The following is a 21,342-nucleotide window of genomic DNA, read 5'->3' on the forward strand; positions in this document are numbered from 1 at the left end:
TGGTTGTATATTTAAGCTGTGAATATTTCAATTCAAAATATTTCACACACATTTTCAGTAATAAAATTCAATAATCCATATTCACCTTTCAGATTTCACTTCCAAAATATTAATTCTGTTTAATAATTCAACCTATAATATTCGACAGACAATTTTCGACTTCTCAAACCAAAATATTTATTAAATAAAACAAACTTAGCAGTCAAATGGCAACGTAACAACATGTAGGAACGACAATACTGGATAACTGAACTGAGAACAAAGAGGAACTTAAATACACAGTTATGATGACTAAATAACTAACAGGTGTGATGATCGAATGAATGAATGTCCATGACAACTAAAGACTGGCGGGAAAATAGAACAAAGGAAACAGGTAATTAAAGAGAAACAAACAAAAACAAAAGTCCATGAAAATGAAACTAAACACTCAGATTGTGACAGAACGCCCCCCTCCCGGGAAGGCCCGTGCTCGCACCTTGATGGATGGCTTGAGGGATGAAGGGTGTAGGTTCAGGAGGTGGAGGAGGGACTGGCGAGGCGCTGGAAATCCATGGGGGGCAGATGGAAGGAACCAGGGCGGAGCAGAAGGTGGAAGAAGCCATGGAGGAGATGATGGTTGAAGGACCCATGGAGGAGTTGACGAAGGGGGGACCCATGGAGAAGCTGATGGTGATAGAATCCAAGGAGGAATGGACGGCCGACCCAGGAGACAGCCATGAAGGAGGCGACCCATGGCGGCAGTGATGAAGGGAGGAGCCAAGGTGGTCCTTTGAGCCCAACCAAAAGCAATGATGCCTAAAGATGTAAAGGCCCAGGTGGAGTCCGTTGGACAGAGAAACCCGGTGATGCTGAAGGAATGGGAGACCAAGGCGGAGTCAGAGGGCCAGAGGACTGAGGCAACGCCTATGTGAGTGAGGATCTTGGCGGAACCTCAGGGATGGAGGAGGACGACGGAGCCGTGGGGGTGGAGGGATTGAGCGCAGCAGACAGCCCGGAAGTCTGTGGCGATGATGGGGCAATGACTGACCAAGGTGAGGCCGGTAGGAGGAGAGAGCCCAGTGGAGCCGAGGGGGGCGAGGAGCACGTCAGTGGAGGCAGAGCCAAGGGAATGGCTGGCTTCGGTGGAGTGTGCAGGAGAGGAAGACTGGGTGTGAAAGCAGGGTCTGTGATGGACAGGGATGGTGGTGACGAAGCAACTCAGTGCTGGACAATGATTGCGTCACAATTTAGTCTAGATGATGAAGAGCCAAAAGATTTTCCAAAACAAAAGATTTATTAAATAAAACAAACAGGTAATCCACAAATGATTAGCAGGCGAATGGCAACGTTACAGCGTGTAGGAGGGCAATACTGGACAACTCAACTGGGAACAAAGAGGAACTTAAATGCACAGTGATGATGACTAAATAACGAACAGTTATGATGATTCAGCTTTGCCATCATAGGAATAATTACCCTGGAAATCCAGAGTTCTCGCGAGAGCACAAGTTGAATTTGCTCAGTGAGTTTACTCTGGCGTCGAGTAATGATGCTCATTAAATATGCCCTTGTATCCGAGCTGCACCAATCACATCGGGTTATCTGATATAGGCGGGCCAGAGGCGAGCTAAAAAGATGACGACAGCGCTGTGACGTGAAGTCATTAGTAAACATTGCAAGATGGCTTTGGATGAACACCAGTTGTTTGAAAAGGCTTTGGCCGCTACAATGAACGAGTTAGACTTGGCTTTTTATCTAAAAGAGGAACAGAAGACGGAGCTCGAATCGTTTCTTGCAAGAAGGGCGTTTTTGCTGTTTTGCCGACCGGATAAGGCAAGAGTCTAATCTACCAGTTATCTCCGCTGGTAGCTAAGCGTATGGGGCTTGTTGTGATTGGTCATAGGAATAATTGTAATTTTAAAATACAAAACCTTACAAAGGTTATAGTGTCTTTGTTACACTATAATTATACATATAAGTACTGAGTAACTACATGCACTTACTATAGGGTTAGGATTAGGGTTTGGTTTGGTTTAGGGTTAGTTGCATGTAATTATGCATAATTTATAGTTATTACTAAAGTAACTACATGTAATAGATGCAACAATGACACATGAAAATAAAGTGCTGCCAAAAGGTTTAATTTTTTATTCTTAATTTTTAATGAAATTCAGGGATATAACACTAGAACTACCGGAATTCCATAACTACTAGAACGACCATAGCGGTCATTCTGACCATTCATACTTTGACGTTCATATGGCCGTACTGAACGTCATTTTTGTCATGTCATATCTATTGTACATGTTAACCTTCTCTTTTCCAATGAAGCTTTTAATTCCTGTCGTCATAGCCCTTAAAACAAGCACAAAAGAAAGATTCCCCCGACAGGTGCTGCCTCTATTTGAGGAACGTTTTGCATCAAAATAATATTTTTTTCACCGCACTCACCACGTGAATAGACATGCACAAAAGTTAGGAAACGTCAAAGCTTCATACCGTTTAGTACAAAATTTTAATTCAAATGAATGTGAAAATGTATACAAACAGGCAAAGAAAAAAACATGAACATTAGCTAAACAAGAAAACGAACTGCTTTAGAACGATTAGTTTCAGTGAACAAAAAATATTAATGAACAAAATCAGGTTAACTGCCCATTTGAACGGCGCAAACACCCCGCATCATTGACGCTTAAGCCCAATTTATACTTCTGCGTCGAACTTACGCCGTAGCTACGTCGTAGGCTGTGTGTAGCGCGCGTACCCTTCGGCGTACCCTGACGTGCACCTCTCCAAAAATGTAACAACGCGTCAACTCTACGCGGACGCAAGCGCTGTGATTGGTCTGCTAGGACCGCTCCCTCTGCGTGCGTGAACGCGGACAACGACGCAGAAGTATGAAAGAAAACCAACGCGTTGCCTACAGCGTAGAGGCTCCAGCGTAGGTCCGACGCAGAAGTATAAATCAGCCTTTACGCACATTCCACACAGGTAAACACCGCCTTTCGTGTGCAGCTCCCACACAGTTTGTGACATTTGGCACATGTCTCCTTGGTTTTATTTTGTTTGCAGTTCCTCCAGTTGTATGGCTTTTGATTCCATGTGGTCGGAGCGAAGTTCGCTCGCCAGTCGTGTGATGAAGTCCCTCTGCAAAACATGCAATGTAGCGGACTTATATTTATAATGCGTGCGGTCAAAATGACCGTTATGGTCATTCTAGGTAGAAATAGTCAGAACTGTTGTGTGTTTTGTGATTTTAATAAAATAACAGTGTCAGAATAAAATATACACATATTTAGGAAAAGTCAGAGTCCTACAGCCACATTTATTTTATTTTAACAAAGTTATTACACTGTAAAATTTAAAAACGGTCAAAATGACCGCCTTGGGAGTTCTAGTGATAAAACATATATAAATTAATTATGAATTAAAAAAACATTTTATAAAAAATAAAAAAATGATTTTTGGAATTTCTTAGTAGTTTGTTCCTCTTTTGCTTTAATGACAGCAGCAGTCCACTCAAGCCTAACTCCACAGGTTTCTGTAAAAGTACAATTTTAAAAACCTGATCAAAAACCTGTTCTCCAGCATGATTTGAGAATGATCTATAAGAATCTTGAGCTTCATTGGAGGCAAGAAACTCTGAATGTCTGAGTAAAGTTCACATGATCAAGGTTAAAAATTTGCAAGTCCCCATGTAGTCAATAATTGTATCCCTTAAACCTCATCTTTGATCACCAAAATGACATATTTAAACTTTTTTATTCCCTGTGAAAAAAAATTCCTTAAAATAACTTGCATGTAACTCTACACCCTTGCTTCATTTAGAATAAGCAGTTCCATGAATATCCTAAATAGCCCCACTCCACTCACTCACAGCTCAAAGATTCACTCGGCCAACTTACTGAGGTAAACGCTGCACAATGGTATCGCTATTTAAAATGTCGGACACATGACGGTAATTAATATGATTAGCCTTTTGCTTGACTATGCTATTAAACAGCTAATAATGTGTTGCTAATGATACACAAACCATGTTCACGTTCGCCATCTCAGTCTGCCTTCTAACAATAATCAGAAACGCTTTGAAGAACACAGAATGTCAGTGGAGAAGGGCATATAGTTCATCATAACATCGTAATACAGGGTTGCTGCACACTTTTTAAAGTCAAATTTAAGGATTTTTAAGACATTTTTAAGACCTGAAGAAATAAAAATGAATACTGTACATTAGGAGTGTGCAATATTGACAAAAATGTATCTTGATATTTTCAAAGTTTTGTTGATAATAATTAGAAGATATTTTGCTGAGTGTGTTTTTGTGCTGGTACCATGGCTGGTTTAGGCCTGTTGTTGACAGCTGACTCACGAAGATATTCATATTATTCATGTTCTATGCAGTGGTCAGTTCATAGCAGTGACAGAAATTAACATTTTTATTAAAGGACAAATCCAGTGAAAAATGAACCTGGGGTTAATTAACACATGGTTACCGAGTCGATCGTTCCCTGCGATGCGTTTTCATGAAAATCGAATGTAAAGAGTTTTATCTTTTAAAAACAGATTAGCTCATAACACTATTATATGGGATACAGAGTAAGTAAAAGTAAATCGCTAGTTAATACCACTAACAAGGCTCAAAATAGCCTCACACTAACACGGTAGCATAATGAGGGTCCCTACATGCAAACCGAAGCATTGAGAACTTTGTAAGTGTACAGACAGTTTAATAAGAAGATACTTTATAAAGACAGTACATTACGCGTTTACATGCAGGAGCCATCTTGGAAAACAGTCTCGACTAATCGAGCCACGAACGCCGCGCTACGTTAGATTTCACAAACGTAATTCCTATCAACCAGCTCACTTAGCACGGCGTTCGTGACTCGTCTAGTCGATATTTGCCACCATTGATTTCATGGGGCATTTTCACCTATATACCTGTACGGACATTTTTTCTAAACTTATTAGATGTATGAATCACCTTTTACGTCAAAATCTAACATTCAAATTAAATTCTATTAGAATAATAACACAGTACCACTGTTACCAGTCAAATTAAATCATTAAATCAAAATTGCTGCGCAAAGGTGACACACAAGCGGCATCAGATTTGCATTTATAATTGCATAAACAAAGCTATGAGATTTTTTTTAATTCAATATTTATATATGAATTGATTTTTAATTTTAACGTTGTAATTAAAGGGTACTTTAAATATGAAACTAAAAACGCCAATAGGTGGCAGCAAGTCACTGTCTTACTAAGTGAGTTGAGGGAGTTATTCATTCAACCTATTTGTTCAAATGGCTGATTCATTAAGGAAAGAATCAAGTGATGAGTCATTGAATTGTTAAACTGATTCGTTCAAAATGCGGATTTCAGTCACACAAAAAAAATCATCGCTGTCTGTTGCATGGAGACTCTGCAACGGTTTAATTTTGAAATTTTCGTCGGCGACATAGAGGGAAAACAAACAATTTTGACAATATTGTGTCTAAAATGTAACTCACAATGTTAACTTATTGTTCATTTAACTGTTGCATAAAATAAATATCACATTTGCAATTGTGCACAGGAAAACGGCACTCTTGCTCATGTGATATTGTAATATAACTACATAATATGATATAAATATAAGAAAAAACTCATTTGGGGACATTCCTATAACTGCATACATCATCACACAGTGAAAGAATGAGTGACAAATGCGATGTCAGCTCGCAGTGCCTCGCACATCGTTTAAACAATGATTACAATATCATCATAGACAATACATGTCGCACACCCCTATGCACAAAGAATGAATGCCTTCTCTCGAGACTCCCCTGCTAGCTTGCGGTTAATGATATGCTAAAGCCCGCCGGCACGTTGACGTGTAGTTTGTGACGTCAGAAACACCATTGATTTCAAACCGTGTTTTTGAGACTGTATTTTTTTAAAGGTGACATATTATGCCCCTTTTCAAAAGATGTAATATAAATCTATGGTGTCCCCAAAATGTATCTGTGAAATTTCAGCTCAAAATACCCCCAGATCATTTATCATAGCTTGTCAAATTTGCCCCCTTTTGGGTGTGAGCAAAAACGCTCCGTTTTTGTGTGTGTCCCTTTAAATGCAAATGAGCTGCTGCACCCCGCCTCCGTTCAGAAGATGGCTGATCCCTTACACAAGCTTCGGATACAATAACAAAACGCTAATAATCTCACTCATCCAAAATCTCAGAAATAACCAGCAGCGGAGTGCAGCAGACTCAGGAAGAGGTTGCAACTTTTAGACGCACCTTGACCTGTCTGAATAGTTAGTGGATACATTTATGAAGTTTTTGTGGAGCTACATTGATTTATCGATTTCTGGGGGATTTCCGTTGAAAATAAAATGAATCCACTGCTCTCTTGTCTCATCTGAGGTTGGGCTCAAACTGTGCTCGTCTGTGCAGCAACGACAGAACAGTTTGCATGCTTTGCTCAAACTTTTGCTATTGCGTTAGAATTGGTGAAACTGTTTTCGTTTGCGAAACCAAATGGCGGCACCGTGTGAGAAAACATGCAGATTAAGGGGCAGTAATATTATAATAAGATCCCCTTCCTACGTCAGAAGGGGAGCAAAATCTAATCGGCTTATTTTTTGACATGCTTGCAGAGAAATGCTTACCAAAACACGTTTTCACGTTTTCTGGGTTGGTAGATGCAGCGGGGACCCAATTATAGCACTTAAACATGGAAAAAGTCATGATATGTTACCTTTAAAGAGAAAATACTCAGCAATGGTGTTGACTTATGAATTTGCACATGGTTTGTCTTAAAGCATATTAAAAACACCACATAGACACAAATAAAATTAAAAACTTGATTTTCACCACAGGGGGACATTAATAAATGCAAAGCTGATTGTAAATGTTCTGTATTATTCTCTGTTAACTTTATATGGATCTTTAATTATTGACCGACAAAGTGTAGAATAAGAAATATGTATTCTTAATTTTATGTCAATGTTTCTTTATTATAAATGTTTCTAAATACTCTAACGTCCTGTTCATTTCCAGACTTAAATTAATTTTGAAATCCCATATTTTCAGAATGATCTCAGACTTTTGGCCCCCAATGTGTATATGCTGAAACTAGGAGCAATTGCTGTTCTTTCAATAATCTGTTCATAAAACCATCTGCTACTGTACAGATGCATAGTGGGCAGATGCCAGTATAGATTCTTATGTAATATGTAGCTTTTATGAATCACCCACGAGATGTCACTCTCAACGGCACTAAAAGACTTGATCACATTTCACAGCATGAGAAAAAGGTCATGTTGTCAGCTTTATGAAGACCATCGCCCCCTCATGGCACATAAAATTAATGCATGTAATCAAGTAATCTCAAATCAATCTCAGAATCCACCAACTACTGAGCAGTATGATTAAACAGGCGAATAAATACGGGGAAAAAAAATGAGCATTTATATGTAAAACCTGTTGTTTTCTTTCTTATTAAGAATATCTCTTGTCGATAAGATAATGTATTTCTTATATCCAAGTAATAAAAAAGAGTGCAGGAGGAGAGGTGGTGAGAGAAATAGCAGATGCGACTATGAGAGAGAGAGAGAGAGAGAGAGAGAGAGAGAGAGAGAGAGAGAGAGAGAGAGAGAGAGAGAGAGAGAGAGAGAGAGAGAGAGAGAGAGAGAGAGAGAGAGAGAGAGAGAATAAAATACACTTTGAATGTAGACTTTATATAATCCCAATCACTAAGGATTAGCTTCATCTTACATAAACCCATGGCTCGGCTCTGTCCTCCCTCCCATCCAGATGCTGCATCTGTCAAATGACTCATTTCCGCCACTGCCAGGTTTCCACTAACAACAATTCCACTAACATCTCCTCTCCAGACAACAAGCACTCATGTTTTTACTTGATATTCAGGACTAAACGAAACATTAAATCTCATAAAATGTAACTGTAAGAATCCTGACATTTGCTAGTTTGCCAAAAAACAAACAAAAAAACAATGTACACTGACGCATATTATTATATTACTAATAGCACCCACTGTGACGCTTTAGAGTGAGATACCATTTAAATAATCAGAAAGTGCCGTTTCCCCCACTGAAGGGAAGTGGTGTGACAGAGCAGCTAATGCATTTGAGCCACCAAATCACATACACACTTACGACAGCCAGCCATAACATTACAATTCAAGTAGACACCTAACAGTGACAGACATGATGATGAGGCATCTTTAAGAGCTGTTCTGCTCAAACGCACTTGAAAGATGTTTATTTGACAAACTAGTTGGTGAAGGTGGACGCATATGTGTTTATAACTGCAACGAGACAGAGCCGGTAGATTCAGTCCCACTGGCTGCATGTGTTTAACAGGATGGAGAATGAGTTTAATGGAAAAATGTAATGGCTTTATTGACATCATCTCCGTTTTAAAATTCCACATCGGTCTTACTCTGGATGCAGATTTCCCTGGGCCACAGTCGTGTGTGTCTGCTTCCAACAGCATCGCTCTTTCTCACGATCTCGAATTCATCAAAGATCGCTAATCAGCACAAAACCCTTTTGACTCAGATGTTATCTCATGGTAAGCTCACGCGTTTCATTCAATGATAAATAAAGTCGCCTGATGAAATTAGAGATCTGCGCACACAACGCCATGTTTAGTCATCCCTAAAACTTTCTCTGTGTTATGAACAAAGATGTATCACCATTTTCACTCACATTTTCTGTGTTAGTGTAAGAGCAGAAGGAAAGAGAGAGAAGTGAAAGAGAAGGGGAAACGGGTGGACATGAGATAGACATACATTTACTAACTGGATATTTGTGTTACAAGGGGCACCGGGGCTAGTTGTCACACTGGGAAGTTGTTGGTAAGGTTTTCCAATTAAACAAATTGTCCACTTAAAGATTTTTGTTTTTGTAAGAAATTAATACTTATTTTTAGCATGGATGCATTACATTAATAAAAAGTGACAATTTTTATAAAATTATTTTAAACAATTTATGTTCTTCTGAATTTTTATTTATTTATCAAATAAACCTGAGAAATACTGCAAGTTTCACGGTTTCCACAAAAATATAAAGCAGCACAATTCTTTTCAACATTGATAATAATAAGAAACGTTTCTTGAGCACCAAAACTGAATATTAGAAGTATTTTTGAAGGATCATGTGACACTGAAGACTGGATTAATATTCAGATTTGCCAACACAGGAAAAAAAAAATACATTTCAAAAATATTACAATAGAAAACAGTGAACAAAAGAGACTTTCAAAAACATATTTGAATTACATTTTTTTGTGTTGAAGTGGTTTTGTTGGTTTCAAACATGTAGGCCTAGTTTACTTATTAGAATATTAAAATATTTTTTTATTAAAAAACCCCCAAAACATTTGTTAAGGCTCTTAGTTAAAGCGAACACAATAAAATATCACTGGGACACAGTGAAGCAAGTGTAAACTACATTATGCATTTGACCCAAAAATTGAATTGTGTGCTCCGGATAAGTTTCCGATTAGATTTTATTTTTAGATAAATCAGCTGTTGTGTTTCATGAATTGTTTTACGTCTAAATAATGCAGTAAACTCATTATTATAGCCTAAAATATTTATTTATTTACAGGTTCCCAATGGGACAGCACCTAATGAACTTGTGCGCCAGAGAAACAAGCGCGGCGCCATCTTTAGAATTTTGTCTTTGAACTTCCGTTTTTGCAGTAGCTGTTCATTTTTACAGCATTGCTGTCGAAGAGTAATTAGCTGGTGAAGTGGATTTACTTATTGTAGAGTTAACAAATGTTATCATGAGAATAGTAATGTTTGAAGAGGATGACATAACAAATGTCACCAGGAAGTCTTTAAAACGAGTGGTTCATTCATAAAATCGTAAGATGTTACCTTCATGCTGAGGAAATACAAACCGGAAGACAGAACACAATGAGCGCAGCGCTGAAAAGGGCCGGGGCTACATAAAGTCTGCAGTGTTCAATAAACTGTATCTTTTTTTTTCTAGGCAACGACAAAACAAGAACACGAGAACAGAACATACTGAACATTTATCCAAAAATGAACTAGTACTTCTCTACGGTTACTGTGGTTAAAGTACAACTTCAACAAGAAGGTTTGTGGTAACAACCCAGAGGATGATGTAAATAACCAGTTCTGCTACTGTATAAATCACTAGGAGTTGCATAACTGGTTCACTAAATATTCCTGCCTGACACTGGCCGTTAAGTTTATCAAGATAAGACGATAAGGTCTAATTTTAAAAGGTCTAATTACAAAGTCCTTTAACAAGTTATAACAGAGTATGTTACAACACTGATCACAAGAAAAAACTAAAAAAGCTTTATGGAAAAACAGATGTTCTCTCACTGTAGTGCACCACTGCTACAGTGTATCACATACCATCTCACTTGCAGATGTGCTGTGTAAGGGTATCTGAACCACCTGCCTAAACCAGTGGGAAAACTGTCACAGAAGACAAATAGCCTGGCCTCAGTCCAGTAGCTTAATGAACGAGATGTTTACTCTAACCTGGCAGAGGCCAAACATAATGGCCAAATGACCTATCCATACCCAACAGATTTTATGCATATGGAATTATAAATAACATTTAGTAGGCCTGTATGTGCAAATTTTCAAAGGATCAAATTAAGTAAGAAAGAATAACTGGACAATCTCACTAACAACTAAACATGAAATACAATGGGGTTATGTGATTATAATGTAGCATACTACTGTGTGAAACATTTATGGTTGCATAATGACTTGTTTCATATACCTTTTTTTTTTAATCAATGTATACTGTACAGCAGGTCTATTTAACAACAAAAGGACCAAATGGAAAAAACCTTTAAGGCATGTGGGTCGAGAGAGGATTTTTTTTATATAATGGAAAAACTACTATAAATGAGATAACAGTGCTACAATAAAGTTTAATATTTGATCACTATATAAAATGTCAGTATTTATAGCTTTTAAAGGTTTCGTCATTAGAAACATTTTAACCTTATAAAAAAAAAAAAAAAAAAAAGTTAAATCCAAGAAAAAAAACAGAAGTCACCTTAAAAAGATCAACCGTTACTATATTTTGTAGAACAATGACTTCTCTGGTGAAAATATACATCCATCAAAATGATGGATAGTCTTGATTTTCAAACGGGATGGATTTGGCCTGTACCCTGAATAGGCCTGCTATAGAGTATATACTGCACGTTATTCTATACTTAAGCACTAAGCTAGTATTGTATTCTGAGCATAGCCTAAACGTTCTTTACAGATGTCTTTAGATGCACTGCAGTGTTCCTGTAGTTTAAACAGTAGAGCATGGCACTTGCAACACCAAGGCCATGGGTTCAATTTCCAGGGAAGGCATGAACTGATAAAATGTATGCAATGTTTGTCACTAGGCGCGGAGGTCAGGTATGGATGCCCTTCCCATAGGTGGATCTCTTCACTCGATGTTTCAGAGAAGAACCGGGGTTACAACAGTAACTTATTGTTATCTGGTTAGCCGAAGACCTACACAATATAAAAAACAACAGGTTCTGATTCTAAGAAACACGTTGGTCCAAATAAAGTGGGTACTGTCCCATCTTTAATGGATAAACGTTTTGCAAATCCCATTTAGAAATTAGACCTCATGGAGATTTGAGAAGTCGTCGTAAAAAGGTTATACAGCTGTTATACTGTGGTAATTTTAACTACTGACTCTTCACATTCTCTTCCTTTGGAAGTGTTTACAAAGACAATTTGCTTTTGCAGAGCAGAAAACTGTCTTCTCGACATGTACACAACACGAACCAGCTACAGTGTTTGAGGGAAGGTCAAAGTAGACGTTGTTCGCGGGCAGCCAATGAAGACCATAGGCGGGCATTATACCGCGTTACGTATGCAGGTATATCGTGCAGCCCTACTCCAGCTGGATAAGAGAAAGGAGGATGTTTTGTCCAGGCTACTTGACATGACACTCTGACAAATGATACTGAGATTATCACATTGTTTAGACTGGAACTCGGTGCAATGGAAAATAGGATTCAACACAAACATCTTCTCTTGGAAGGTCAGTGTGTGTGCGTATACTGACAATTTATCAAATTAAAGAGAGATTAGATGATTCATCTGAACTCACATCTTGTGAACATCATCAGTGATGATGAAATAGTCGCTCAATGAAACATTCCTGTAAAGAAAAGAACTTTCAAAAACAGCAGGGATGTGCAAAACTACATATTTTCAAAGCTGACTGGTCAGCTGACTGAACAACTAGCAGACTTGTCTGTCTTGAGGTATAAATGGGCAAAACAACGTGTAAAATGGCAGATTTTTGACTAGTTGGTGGGTTGGCTGACCAAGACTTGAGGAAATCCTGTATTAGGCTGGGTTTTAGTTTCTTTTAAGAAAAGTTAGCTCAGTCTGCAGTCATATTTGCAATACCTTTGGGCAGCTAATTCCGGCATGCAAGACCGACACCCATTTACTCGAATGGGGAAATACTGAAATCTTAAAAACTGCTTGCCAAACCCACATTAAAATTACATAAATTGGCAAAACAATCTGACATAAATCTGATGTACCTTATACAGTAAATGTCAAGTTATGCGCATATGCCAAAAGTGCATCTTAGCACACAGACCATTTCTATTGCAGTTGCATTGATGCTATGACTTTAACAATTGCTGATTGGCTCTTTTATTTAGAAGGCAGGACTTATTCTGTGATATTGCACAATGCAATTTTTTCTATACAAGTGAAACATCTTCGTATATTACAGTTTTAGTTTGACAGCATGCAGTGTTTTATTTTTTCTACACATTATTAGAATAGTGTAATAAACCTGAAATTAAACATTTTGAATTCTGTTAAAAATTAAGGCTGTCAACAGAATAAAATAATTGCAATTCATTTTATGGTTTTCGACTTTCAAGCTAGTCGACTCCATTAACCAATTAGCTCCACTCCTATGGAGTGCAAACTTTTTGACCTACTAATCAAAACACCCTAATACACAATGTACCACAATGACTCATGGGGAACCTGTGAGGTGGAGAGGCTCTAAATGTAAACAATCTAGTAGCTCTCTGGTACATGCTGCAGGGGAAACATGAGGCATGCAACGGGACCCAATCCATGGTTACAGCCCAGTGGGGAGTACACGGAGTACAGTGCAGCGTATTCAGATAAACTCAGCATGAACGCTTGCCCCTTTTCTTCTGGAATGTCACTGGGCAAGAAGGTAAAAAGAGCACCAAAAAACAACAATCCTGTGAATGTCATCTCCCCTTCCAACAAGTCCCGATTGTCTTGTTGGTTCTACGGATTATCTAAATGTTCCTGTCGTGTGAGGTGTGTTAAGTGATTGAATCTGCTCTTAAGAAGAACGTCAGGGCCGAACCGATCTCAAATCATAAATATCCAACATAAAATCCTGTTGTGTTGGGGGAACCCCGAGGACAAACATGCACGCACTCTGTAGATTGTCATGTGGAACAAAACGATAGCCAATCAGAAAGCAAGCTGTATTTTGTGATATTTTCTGTATTTTGACTTACCTCCCGCTCACGCTGTAACATGTAAAGTCCATGTTCATAGCATCTCCATGACTTCATCCAAACCTTTTTCTTTTTTTTCTACACGTTTTCCATAAAAAGCAGTCCAAACACTATTATCGCCATTTCTTCTCGCCTGTCGACCCAAATCTATGTTTGTTTACTCTAAAAGTCACGTTTGACTGCGAGAGATTTTGCGAGATTTCCCATGTTCACAGTCGGGACTCTGAATGTTTTGAATGGAACCTGATGTCTCTTGGTCACATTTTGTATTTGGCATTGCCAAAATGCTAAATGTTATTAGATGGAAAGAAATGGAAGCGTTACATGACAAATGGACAATTTCCTGGACCTACTGACTTTGGTAAATGAGTGTAAAGTGAGATTCCAAACATCAGTGTATCATGTAATCAAATATTCCAACAGATGGACAACGCATTTCTCCTCTACCTAAAAGAGCATTTAATGATTTGTATCTACTTGAAAGCTTGTCTTCATATCAGCAGCTCCTCAACAACCCCATTTACAATCAGTTCAATGTTCTGTACTTCTGAACCGTCTAAATCCACAGCAATTCTCAGGTTACAGTGAGGCCTGGTATCAAAAGCCAATTAGCCCAGAGTGAGTAGATCATTTAGAAGCTCCTCTCGCCAAACGTCATGCTATGGCCATTTTGCAAGTGCTTTAAATTGTGTGTAGAGTACTTAGAAACCTGGCAGCATCAGATAGGGTACACCTGTAGCCAATTACGACTGTCACCACTGCAATAGCACTGTCGCTAGGGTGTTTTCTCTCTCTGTGTGAGTATGTTCATTTTTCTGTGTTTCTCCACAATTCCAGACAAGACTTTGTCAAAGCCAATTCTAAAACACCAGTTGCATGGACTCTGGAAACTTCCCTTATTCCCCCACTTGTGTTGAAGGCAACATGCCCATATTCATTTCATTCCACTGGAAACCCACACATCCTAAGACAGTATTTTCCTCATTCACTCCTATATTCATGTTAACAATACAAGCCTTTTAATAGCAAAGGCCTGATCAATACCTAAGGTGGTGGCCAATATATACATATGTGCACAAAACTGTTGAAAATAATGCTTATTTTACACAATATTTACTGGAATAAATTACAATATATTTACAGGGCAGTAGATGTTGGAACTAAGGCTGTGTTCACAAAATTCTATAATTACCGTAATTACTGACAACCCGGGACGTCCTACTTGGAGCTGTTCATGTTCTATGGCAACACTATGAAAGTCAAAATGAATCTGTGTAATTTGAGTAATTAATAGATAAAACTATAATACAACAATTAACAGTTGTTATGCAAATACCTTATTAATAAACATTATGAATAAAAAAAGTTTATTTAGGGCACTGAGGGCATTAGAAAGTTATTCAACTCTGTGCCAGCTACATTAAACTGTATGTGTTCTTGGATTATTAACACATTACCAATATTCAATTATAGGAATTATTAGAATGAAATAACTGTTTCACTACATTTTACTGCTGAAGCCGCTGCCGTTTCGAGTGTTTCTGCATGACATTGCAGAGGTCAGGGGGTACAAGTCGGGGCTCTCCAAAAATTCAGAATATACTAGGGTGTAACGATACCCTCATGTCACGATTCAATGCATAACACTCATGATACAATATTATGGCGATACTCCAAGACATATGGCAAAAGGTTAACAAAAAATGCACTGTTGATTAAAATGCTAAATTTGGTTTTACATTGGGGGTGGAAATGAATAAGCTTGGACTTGGTGCTGGTAACCCAATGCACAGGACAATGGTGACACCAGAATAAAAATATTCATGATTATGAAGCTGAAAATAAAGAATTATTTTAGACGAAAATGCTTGCACTCTGTCACTGACTAGATATATTTAAAATAATGTAGGCCACTTTTTACTGGTAATATAAGACATTTGCTATTATCAGGACCCACAAATATCCCCACATTGCGTTATTATACATTATATTCAACATTATATATAGTAGTTTAATGTAGTACTGACACAAAATCTCAAAATCTCAGCATTTTTGTATTGTGACACAATATATTGTTACACCCCTAGAATATACAGGTTGTAATTATGACTTTTATGAGGACTGGAACACTTGACCAAGTTGGAATCACAAATTTTGGTAATTCCAACATGGCCGGTGTGAACACACATTAACATTACACAGAATGACCACTTCTATTCAAGTAGACACTGTTATTAGCCAACGCATCATTCTCCTTCAACTGAAGACCATTGCTTAGACATGTAATACAGCTCCTCTCCTCGTTTATTTGTTGCATTTGAGCACAATCTTGCGCCTCACTACACAACAGCCTCAAGTAGACAGAAGATGCTCAGCAATGGCCTTGTGCATTTTTGGCTGAGTGCTAGTGTGTAGCCACTTGTCCACCCTGAGGCCCACCAACTCCACTGGGGTAAAGAATTTAAGGAATCACAAGAGGTTATGTAACATCATCTCGGGTAGGTAGTCCCTGTGCGGTGTAAAACATGGAGCTTTTAGAGTGAGTGCTGAGTGGAAGAGTCTCAGCTGCTGGGGCTGAAGAAAACTCCTTAAAGGGATAGTTTAAATGTCAAATACAAAATGTAGATATTCTGAAAAAAATAAGTCATACAGGTTTGAAACGACATGAGGGCGAGTAAATGACAAAATTTCCATGGTTTGGGCCTGGGCATGAGGAATAAAAAAAATTCTTCTGCACTGTGGTGTAGGGCACAACAGGGCTAAAGGCACACCGGGTAAAAGGCTCCTTTGATTTGATTTTCCTCTAAACCACTAGATGACACAAAAAATTGTCGCAGCACTTTCCAAAATATCCGCTTTTCAAGATGCATATGGAAATTTGGCTGATCACTGACACGATCGCAGGGAGCAGCGCAAGTTCTCAGTTTCGTTCAAGGCAAATAAAGCAACAGTTTTTCAATAACGGAAGAATATGTAAAAATATGGTATTTGGGGTAAAAGGCAATAGGTAAAGGCGAAAAGCACAATAATTAACATGATAATAAATAACTGGCTGACTTTTGCATTTGTTGACATGACATGGTTAGATTCAGATGGTAAATATCATATATTAAATTGGGTGTCTACTTTAGAGATAATCACCATATTTATAATGAAACAATCATATTTAAAAAATATGATATTAATCATATCATATATTAAAATATAATTTATTTTTACTACTGTAAATATATATTAAATTACTGAGGGATCTCCTTCGATGCTTTCAGAATCTATACTTTTTAAAATAATTTACATTTTTTAATTAACATATTTTAATGACAGTATATTGAACAAAAAATATTTTATTTATCAAAATAAACAAAATTGTGCAAACTTTGATAAACTGATTGTTTTGAGAATTAAGGAAGTATTACAGTTTTTCTCAGTCTCTTTGGTGCATTTCTCAGATCAGAAATGAAATTATCAAAACTACTTGTGCACAAGTGACTAGATGATGTGGAGGTTGAACATCATAAAAGCAGTTTCTCATTCTTTTGAACAAGTTGCGATTGCTTTGGTACATTCATGCAATTGATTATGTACAATTGTCTGCGGTTTCCTACATTATCAGTTGCTAATGCCATGTTGCTCAAAATGTATTAAATAGTTCTCTGTGCAATTAAATGCAAAATGGTTGATCTAGTTGTCAAACTGTCAAGCATATTTTCTACACATTTCTATTTACTTTTTGTAAATGTGTCATGAATTGATGAATTGTGCTGGTGAATCTTGACTTTCACTAATGAAGAGAATGCAGATCAACCAATGAGAAACCAGTTCTCTGAAATAGCTCAAAGTTGCATCTCATGAACCTTCAATTGGCAAGCAAGCATACAGTGCTGCATGCAAAAGCAAAATTCTGCCTAAGGGGTCTTTCCTGTGTTTGCCTTGCTAATGTTGTATTTTCACCTTTGTGCCCCTATTTCTTTTTCTTTTGTATATTACAATAATATTGTAAGTTTTTTTTTTTTTTGTCAGACCACTAGTAAAAGTGTAACTGTGAACCCTATCCAGTCTCTTTCAATCAATAACTCACGTACTGTAGTGTGTAAATTTGTACTTTTGAAATATGTGACCCAGGATCACCGGTCATAAGTCGCACGGGTATATTTGTGGCAAAAGCCAACAATACACTGTATGGGTCAAAATTATCGATTTTTCTTTTATGCCAAAAATCATTAGGATATTAAGTAAAGATCATGATCCATGAAGATATTTTGTAAATTTCCTACCTTAAATGTATCAAAAATGTATTTTAGTGAGTGGATGCGGCAAAATCGTCAACAGAAATGGACAACTTTAAAGGTGATTTTCTGTTGCCATAGTTTACATCAGGTAATACTAACAGAGTGCAGTGTTTTATTGACAACATGACTAAGCAATTTGACTGTCTTATCCGTACATGACACAAGGACTTGTCATTCTGATGGCACTGACATGTTCACTGACACAAATATTTACTTTTGAGAGATGAACTAAGGATTTTGAGCAAGAGACTGGCTTTTGCAGGTAATCCATGGTGTTTCGCTATTTGTACGAATCGTTTTGAGAAATGCACTTACTGTTTTGTAAATGTCGAGGATGATTCGAGAAATGTACCAAAGCGACTGAGAAAAACTGTAACTTAGGCTTTATGCAAAACATAATATTTTAGCTAAAGTATTTGTATCAATAATGTGTGCCTTTTGCCCCATGCTGGTGAGCCTTTTACCCCGTGGGGTGTGGGGTAAAAGGCTCACCTTGCCACCTCATACATTTATAAGATTTTTAAACAAAATAAACCACTTTTATGATTTATTTTCACACAAAATCAGTTGCTCCATCAATGTTCAATATAAACATATTTTTTTCTGCAATCACACACTATGGATACACATTTTTCTATAAGGTGTGCCTTTAGCCCCGTTGTACCCTATATCAGAGTGAAACAAATTATGGAGAAGAAAAAAATGTAGGGTGGGGACTTGTTTTTATCCATCAGTTGTTGATAGGATGGAAGCATCTGAAAGCTAGCTTGCAGTTAATTGTAAGAAAGGGGTGGGGTTTAAGCAGACTAAATGATTGGAGAAGTCCAGTATATGTCACCAGAGAGAAGTATGTTGTTTCACTGTAAGTTATGACATTTTGATTAACCCTCTGAGGTCGGCAATCACACCGGCGTGATCTGCTCGTTTTTTTCCCTTATCAATGCGAAAGAGATTAAAAATACTCTATTGATTTTGATATTTTGATATATAGATATATTGAGCTAAAAAAATATTTAAAATGAAACGTATGGATCGATGAATCATTCACAATAAGACCAACAAGATGCATTTACAAAATATATAGGGTGAATTTTCATTTCATGCTAACTTTTTTTGCTCTACTTGCATAATGTTTGATAACACTGACAACAACAAAAAAACATTTAAATCACATGGATCAATATGCCAGTGAACAATTTTCATGAACTGACTATGGACAGAGGGCCAGAGGGATTACAGCGGCTGATTAATTATGTTGACCATCCAGGGTTTTAATGTGGATTTTTTTTTATATAATAAAAAATGTATCCTAAATCATTCCTATCTGCTATGATTTAAACCTCACCCAGTGTAAAACGATGTTTTTGTTCTCCACGCACGCACCGTTAAATTATTCTTCAACACTGGGCAAATATTTTGGCCAAATATCAGAGAAAGTTATCTTAACCAAGCAGGAGCATTTGAAAATATAGGTTAGCGGGTTAGGAGTGTCAGACCCTTTTTTTCTGAGTCCAACTGAAACTCCTCGAGCGGCCGGATCCATAAGCGTACCTGCCCTCGTTCTCTAGTTACGTAACCGGACAGCGCGACCGTGTATCCGCGAAGAGAAAACGAGGCAATCGTGTCAACACACATTTAAAAACTGCAGTAGTCAGGCATGAAACCCCATTTGTTTACACGAGCAGTAAAAACGTGAAAATATCCCTTCATATCCTCTCCTTCTGTGTGTGACTTAACCTGTTACATAACAGCGCTCCACACACACGCAAGCACAGCGAAACGCCTGCCAGACACACGGGCGGCGTCTCAATACCAAATAAGCTGCCTATTTAGACAGCATTTGAAGGCGACATAGTAGCATATGATGCTCAAAAATACTGCAAAGCTAGGAAGCTACACTAGGTTTTAAAGCACAGCCACGACTGCCAAAGCCAAGCGGACCTGAAATCTGCTCTGACTAAACTGTCAACTATGATAGTCTACCGTACCGAATGACACATTAACCGACCTTTCTTTGACTTGTATCCCCAAATCAGAAACATACAAAAGGGGTGTGGCAGTCCCATGTTAAAAAAAACGGCTTTATGCTTATTTACACACTAGAAATCACCACTTCGCTATGCAAATATTCTCTCGTCTGTGCTTATAGTGACCTAAAACATTTAGTGGAATAGACGTTGCATTCAAATGTGTATTATTAGTAGCCAACTGAAACATGTGGACACGTTGGCCACACTGCTGTCTATCGACACATACACAATGAGAGCAGGAGTAGATAAAGAAGATACACTCGTGAAAAATGACAACAGTTTGATTAACTAGTAAACAGCATGTGAGTAATAGATCAGAAATGACAGGTAGCCAGTGGCCAGTAATGTGGGCTCGCTTACAAAATGTGTGTATTATTAGTTAATTTGCACTAAGCGTGCATGAGCTAGCTAGAATACCACCAGGCCTCCATATATGAAAAATAACATATTTAATCTGTTTAATCCATTGTAAATTCAGAGCTAATGTGAAACAGGTCACATGCAAGGACTGGAGTTTAAGATTAAACTCAAAATTTGATCTCCGTGAACTTGAATAAAATGGAAAATAATCCACAAGCAGGCTTTGGTTCTGTTCTTCAAGCTTACCCTTGTTGGTACTTGAGCAACTCTGCCGCCGAACTGGAGCGGGTTTGTCGGTTTCAGCCTTGCTGTCCAGTTTCACCGGGCTGTCCTCCACCGAAGCGTCCGCTTCAGAAGCGCTCTTGCGCGGAACCGTGACGGACTCTGGCGGAGACTCCATCTTCATCTGCGGCTTTCAGTTACTTTTACAATAGGATCGCTTTGTAGAACAATTCGGATTCGTTTTACATCGTCTTTTGGTTCGGATTGCACTTGAGCGTGTGACAGATCTGTTAGCGTTCATGGGAGCGGGTGTGGCTCTTCTGTCCACAGACAGCGCTGTTGAGCGCGAGACATGGTCACGCCAAACACACTGACATGCTCTCTAAAACATTCCTGTAAAGCCATATGTGGCACATTTTGTTCAAGTTTTATTAACACAGCAGTTGATTGCGACCAAATTCAGTTTGCAGCCACGATTCATCTTAGAAAAATGAAAATATAGGCTAATTTAGAACAATTTATAATTTGCATTTACAACAACAATAAAATTCATTTTGAACAAGTAAAAATGCTAATACTCATTAAAATAAACAAATAAACTATATTTCCCTGTACTTTACCTATGTACAATTTAATTAAACTCGTTTCGAAACGAATAGACGAACCAGTTCAAACGGTTCATTAAAAGATCACTCAACAGAACGATTTCGTTCACTAATAAGACAATAAGATAATAATAATCTTTGAAATGTAGATCTGCTCACATCGACAATTGAATGGGAAATGCATGTCGTCAATATTTGTGCTCAATTTGGGTGATTTATATATTTTCTTTGTGACAATAATTGAACAAATAATTCCTCTGCGTTGTCGAAATTTGAAGTCGTTTGTCCCAAAACGCAAGTTA

General features: G+C 37.8%; 1 protein-coding gene across 1 annotated transcript in view; it reads right to left on the reverse strand.

The window, feature by feature from the left end:
• rorab (RAR-related orphan receptor A, paralog b) overlaps window positions 1-20,807 on the reverse strand; it is a 53,418-nt gene extending 32,611 nt beyond the window's left edge. Inside the window, exon 1 of the mRNA XM_084108003.1 lies at window positions 20,460-20,807. Coding sequence (XP_083964129.1) covers window positions 20,460-20,619 — 160 coding nt within the window. The 5' untranslated portion in view covers window positions 20,620-20,807. The remainder of the gene's footprint in view (window positions 1-20,459) is intronic.
• Window positions 20,808-21,342: the final 535 nt, after the last annotated feature.

This window comes from Abramis brama (assembly GCF_963993115.1).
Source record: "Abramis brama genome assembly, chromosome: 3".
NCBI lineage: Eukaryota > Metazoa > Chordata > Actinopteri > Cypriniformes > Leuciscidae > Abramis > Abramis brama.